Source organism: Corvus brachyrhynchos, unplaced genomic scaffold (genome assembly GCF_000691975.1).
Source record: "Corvus brachyrhynchos isolate BGI_N302 unplaced genomic scaffold, ASM69197v1 scaffold15, whole genome shotgun sequence".
Classification (NCBI taxonomy): domain Eukaryota; kingdom Metazoa; phylum Chordata; class Aves; order Passeriformes; family Corvidae; genus Corvus; species Corvus brachyrhynchos.
In genome coordinates, this window is record NW_008238349.1 from 2,750,613 (window position 1) to 2,756,712 (window position 6,100).

Sequence of the window (6,100 nt, forward strand, 5' to 3'; positions counted from 1 at the left end):
GGGGGAAGGGACTCACACGCAGGCAGAGAGACTCCTCTTCCTGAATGGACTGAACGATATTTGGAAGTGGGCGGCTGTCTCGTTGTGATAATGTTTTCATAGCGCAAGCAAGAAGAGACTTCTCTTTCTAAATGGACTGAACAAGGTTATTATGGAAGTGGTAAACAGACTGAGCATCTTAAGGGTTGTCTTTTCACATTGTCAGTGGGAGAAGGGAGGAAGGTGGGGGGAGGAGGAGAGTTCTGAAGGTGGTATAATTTTTTTCCCCCTCTTTTAGGTCTGTTAATAAACTTCTTTATATTCTTTCAAGATTGGTGCCTGCTTTGCATTTCTCCTAATTCTTATCTCACAGAAGGTAAACAGTAATGAGTATTTTGGACCAAACCACTACACCCTATAAAACTCAAGGCTCGGGACTAGAGATAACAAGCAGAGTGAGCACAGAGGGAGGAATCCCCTTTCTTCCCAGCTCCCATCATGCTCCCATGACACATTCATGTGGTTTGAGCTGGGACTGCCCTGCGGTTTTGTGCCTGCCCAGGCAGGGCCATGTGTGTGCAAGCAGCATGACAAAGAAAGGCAGCACAGACCTTCAGGAGTTACAGCCTGTCTGGGGTAAATTATGCCCTTTGTGTGGTTATGTTGGTTATGTGGCTACTTCAAGATTTCCATATGTGGACAACTGGTCTGCTCTGCTCTGGTTCAGAGCACTAGGGAAAACCAGCACACTTTTTGCAGTATTCAACCTAAGTAAAATAACAGAAAGTTTGTCGTGATTCCTAAAGAGTGGGACATTGTGGAGATGCCTGCCCATGGGGAAGTCTTGATAAGACACATACAGCTCACCTGGCAGATGACTGATGTGAACCCCTCACTGTTCAAAACCAAGCAGAGCCAACACCTATTGCACTGCCCTGGGGTACCTGGGTTTGGCACCATTCTCTGGGATGCCTGAGAAGGAAAATCATCATGGATGCCAGCCTGGAACTGCTGTGTGGAACTGCAGACACCCTAGAGACAAACACCCCATTTTGAAAATGCTCAGAGATGTCCCAATCATTCATGCTGGTTACAGTTTTACAGCAAGTTTTTCAAACACACTTCAGTCCAACTGATTCACTTCTCAATTCCTACATAACATTTGGTATGTTGATATTCTTGTGTTTGGGACATATTTAAAGACATTTTTCCTTGAGGCACCCAGGGAAGAAATGCTCCCCCCACTGCCAGCCCTTCCCCCATGACTAGTCATGAAAAGTCTGCATAGGAAGGAGATGCAGGAGGAGGATCAACTTCTTGTGGGTGTTCTTCTGGGGACAGCAATGTGCTTTTGAGCATCTGACCTCCAAATCTGGGTACCTGTTCAATATCACTCATTCAGAAGGAAAATCTAAAAAATCTCTTTTCTAGTCTAGAGTATTTAACACTTTCCTTGGGGAACTGAAAATTTGAAAGAATGGTAAATATGAAACTTGTACAATGATCTGTGTAGCACTCCAGGGCTACACTGGTACAACCTGAAAATAGCAGAGCATGCAGGCTCCTGCCCCAGCTCCCAGCCCAGGGCAGAGCAGGCACAGACAGGGCAATGGACTCAGCACTGGCATATCCAGGGTATGGGGAGGACAGACCCTGCAGCAGACAAAGTGCTGGGGTACCCTGTGACCTGTAGTCACACACAGAGGTCCCATCCCATCCCATCCCATCCCATCCCATCCCATCCCATCCCATCCCCTCCATCCAACCTTACACTCACCCATGCCGTCTCTGTGGGGCACAAAGCTGGATGGTTTTGTCCTGGCTGGAGGGGTGTCCAGCCTGAAAGTTATAGGGTTGAGCAGGTGAGGGGGTGGAGGCACAAGACCCAAACCTCAGCACTTGTTCTCTGGTTGGCAGCAGGACCAGTGGCTTAGGGCTTATTTGCTCTTCACCATCAAGTGATCAGTCCTCAGAAAATGAAGTCTGTGTGTCACACAGGTGAAGAGCTTTCTTCAGAGGCAAAGCAAATAATATGGTGCCAATAAGCAAATGCCTTAAAATACCCACAATTTACAGTGCAGTGTTTCCCCAGGGAATGACGTTCTTGGGGCATCTCCACAGAGCTCAACTGGTAAGTAAATACCCAGATGACTTTCACCTCCTGGATGGAAATCAAATATCAGGCTTAAATCACTCTCTTCAGAGTCGATGTTGAGCTCAACAGCCCCTGGGGACCCCACAGACCCTTCAGGGAAGAGGTACTCCAGTGCTCCTGGGAAACTGTGCACTGAACTTCAGAAAGTTCCACTCCAGTGCCTCCTGACACCCCTGCCCTGCCACTGCCGTGCTGCCCCTTGCGCAATGTGCACTGTGGTCCCCCCCGGCACCATGGTGGCCCTTGCAGCAATCACAAGGGAGTTTTGGGCATCATGAAGTGCTGCTGATGTAAAATGGTCTCACTTCAAGTCCCTCTCTGCTCTAGGAGTACTTACACCACAGATGTCTTACAGAAAATGCCAGACCTCCCTTTTCCCAGGGATGCCTGCAGTGTTCTGAGTTATGAGGGCTCCTGTAGCCCAGCACCCACCCTGGCTGGACAGGCTGGGATTTTTGTCACAGTCTGTGTCCTTGCAGTGTGGTCACCTGGTCATGGACACTCCTGTGCCTGACCTGCTGTGCCTGTGCACAGACATGCAGTGACCCTCAGCAGGGCTTCTCCAACAGCTTCCAGCTAGTTTTTCCAGGAGGCTGTGGCCCATGTGAAGATTAGGATGAGCAAAGCAGGCAGGGGAAAGGTCACACAGGGGATTTCTCCAAACTCCCAGCTCTATCCTGGGGCCCAGCTCCTGTTCAGTATATTTCACAGAAACACAGAATCCTGGAAGGTTTCTTCAAAGATCATCTTGTTCCATTCCCCTGCCATGGGCAGGGACACTTTCCACTAGACTGTGTTGCTCCAAGCCCTGGGCAACCTAGCCTTGATCAATGTTTGATACTGAAACAGATCTGTTTGTTGCTGCATCCCAGGCTGCATCTGGAAAAATGCAGCCAGGAGGGTGAGGGAAGGGATTATTCACTCCCACAGGTGAGACAGCAGCTGGAGGGCTGTGTGGGGGTTCCCTGTGCAGAGCAGCAGCTTCAGCTCCAGAAGGATCCAGCTAAAAGCACCAGGGAAGTTGAGGCAGAAGTACATGGCATATGTGGAGAGGTTGAGAGAGATGGGTTTGTCCAACCTGGAGAACAGAAGGCTGAGATGGGATCTTGTGGCTGCCTAGAGCTACCTTGTGGGAGGGGGAGGAGCAGGTGGAGTCAGGCTCCTCAGGGCACCGTGTCTTGCTTTGGACCCCTCATTGCAAGAAACAGACTGGAGCAAGTCTGGAGGCCAGTGGAGGCCACTGGGCTGGTTGGAGTCCTGGAGCTCAGGACATGTCAGGAGAATTGGAGAGAACTGAGCTTGCTCCACCTGGAGAAGAGCAAGCACAGAAGCGGTCCTATTGCTGACAGCAACCATCTTATGGGAGGACACAGAGAACATGGAGACAGATTTTTCAAGGACATCCATGATGGCGGGATGAGAAGCAATGGATCTAAGTTGGAACATGGAAATTCAAGTTAGAAATAGGGCTTTGCTTTAACATGAGCTTGATAAAATACCAGAATAGGTGCCCAGGGAGAGGCTGTGGGATTTATCTTCCTAAAGGTGTTCAAGACTTTACTGGACAAGGACCTGCTTGAGCATGGTTTGGACCAGATGGCCTCCGGAAGTCCCTCCCAACCTAAATTACTATGTCACCCTGTGATTCTGTGACTGTCTTTGGAGGTACACAGGAAGCATGAGAGCCAACAGACACAAGGAGAAGGAAGGGAAATCGGATTTAAAAAATTCAGCCTGAGTGTGTTCAAAGATGGGGAAAAAAAAAAGAAGTTGTGGGACCTCCATTCCTTGACATACACAACTGATCCAGGTGTGACCCTAAACAGCCCATTCAAGTTGTCACTGTTTTGGCGCTGAGGCCAAACCAGAGGCACCCAGAGGTCCTGCTGTTCTTGGACCCTGTGTCTCCAATTCTCTGCAAACACCCCTCCCCAGCCTTTACATCTTAGTACTGGGCCACACATAGTCAGCCCAGTCGGGTGGATTTGCCCTTTCAGGGTAACAGCTGTCGTGGCTCTTGTGGCTGGTGGCCTGTCCCACCCAGGACCTTCCCCTGGGCCCACTAAGTCAGTTTGAATTCAGCCCTAGACCTCCAGTCCCCATCTGAACCACATGGCACAGTGGGGGACTCCAGTCCCCTCTCTGTCCACTTTTTCTGGATGGACCTCAGACTTACTCTGCGGATGGTTTATTTCCTGGATGGACTGCTCACATCCCTGCAGTAGCCTATTTCCAGCCCTACCCTCTGCCCTGTGTCCCTTCATGAAGGATCCTGGATCCAGCTGGCTGCTTGCCTCACATGGAGCCCACACTCAGCCCTCTCCACTGTGCTTGGACCTGGCAGGACAGACATCGCCTCCTCAGATCACCCTTGGCTCCCAACCTCTCACCAAGCTAGCAGGGGTGACATCAAAGTGTTCAGATGGAACTTGATCATAGAATCATGGAATCGTTAAGGTTGGAAAAGACCTCTACATCAATAAATCCAACAGTCAACCCAGCATCACTGTGTTCACCAACGAACCATGTCCTCAAGTGTCACATCCACATGTTTTTTGAATGTTTTCAGGAATGGTGACTCTACCAGTTCCAGTGCTTGACAACCTTTTCCATGAAGAAATTTTTCCTAATATCTAATCTAAAATTCCCCTGGTGCAACTTGAGGCTGTTTTCTCTCATCTTGTCAATCCAGGAATCCCTTACCAGGGATCCATTACCTTGGAGAGGTCTGGATGCCACTCATCAAGGCCTGAAAATGGCACTGTTTGATTTCCATAGTGTGGAAAGTTTGGTGGGAACCTCAGCTTTACCCTGGATTGCTGTGAACAGCAGGTGTGAAGCTGCCATGAAAAAAAAGTCTGATCAGAAACCAACATAGAAGAAGAAGGTAGAAGGGACACATCTTTATCTTCTTAAATTTGACTTGAAAAGGTGATGGAGCTTCCTGGACCTTCTGGCAAGAAGAACAGCCCTCCCAAAGCATTTGTCCTGAGAGCATTTTGATCCAGTAGACAGAGAAACTCCTGGTCAACATTTCTGGGACTGAAGGTGGATCTGTAGGAACTCACCAGGCCAAAGATGGGGATTGCAAAGGAGAGTGGCAAAGGGACCCACAGATACCTGTTTGTTACCTGGAGCCCTTGCTGAGAGCATGCAGGCTGGGGTGCCAGGGGACACTGTAGCTCTGGCTGTGGGACACTGGCTCCAGCTCAGTGACTGATCCCAAAACCTGCCAGTGGAGAGTTAGTGAGTGGGCACCTCTCTTGAGGACCTGTCCTCAACTTTCCAAGATCAGGCTTGGGACTGGTCACATAGACCTCTCCTCCTTTGCTAGTTTCTGTATATCCTTAAAAAACTGGGTCTCTCCACTTCACTTTGATCATGGCTCTCCAGATTTTGCTCCAAGTGTGCAATTCGCATGTAGTGTTTGTGTAGGGACAGTCAATAATTGAAACTTCTCAGCATGGAGGGGGTTATTCTGTACCTCTCTGGCTGGAAGGACATGTGTCCCTCCCCTGAGTTGTGCTGTCATGGGATCTGGAAACTGCTCGAGCCATAATCTGAAAGTGCCTCCTTGTGCCTCTACAAATGATGAGTGTGAGCACACGTGGGTGTGTGCAGTGCCTATAAAGCCAGAGTGGACAGCTTGGCATGGGAGGGTGCACCACTCGGTTCCTGCTCTCTCCGCAGCTGTGCTGTCGTGATGGGTGAGTTTCCTGCTCAGGTACACCTCACTCCGGTGTGGTGCTGGGCTCAAATGAGACCTCACAGGGTGAGTATGCAAAGGCACAGAGAATGATGAGCAGGACAGCAGCTGTGAGCTTCCCTGGGAGCAGGAGGGGTGCCAGAGCAAAGGACCAAACAACAGACATGCTTGGTGCCAGCCTGTGCCCGCCCCAGACTACCTGTGCCGTGTGTTCCAACATCCTGTCAAGGCAGCTTAATGTGCAGACCTAAGCTTCACCT

At 49.9% G+C, this 6,100-nt stretch overlaps 2 protein-coding genes across 2 annotated transcripts in view; one reads left to right on the top strand and one right to left on the bottom strand.

Moving 5' to 3' along the window:
• Nucleotides 1-2,004, bottom strand: part of LOC103616357 (fibrinogen-like protein 1-like protein) — a 7,328-nt gene extending 5,324 nt beyond the window's left edge. Inside the window, exon 1 of the mRNA XM_017735270.1 lies at nt 1,757-2,004. Coding sequence (XP_017590759.1) covers nt 1,757-1,760 — 4 coding nt within the window. The 5' untranslated portion in view covers nt 1,761-2,004. The remainder of the gene's footprint in view (nt 1-1,756) is intronic.
• A 3,768-nt stretch (nt 2,005-5,772) lies between these two features.
• Nucleotides 5,773-6,100, top strand: part of LOC103616358 (fibrinogen-like protein 1-like protein) — a 3,171-nt gene continuing 2,843 nt past the window's right edge. Inside the window, exon 1 of the mRNA XM_017735271.1 lies at nt 5,773-5,841. Within this exon, the coding sequence (XP_017590760.1) occupies nt 5,838-5,841 (4 nt within the window). The 5' untranslated portion in view covers nt 5,773-5,837. The remainder of the gene's footprint in view (nt 5,842-6,100) is intronic.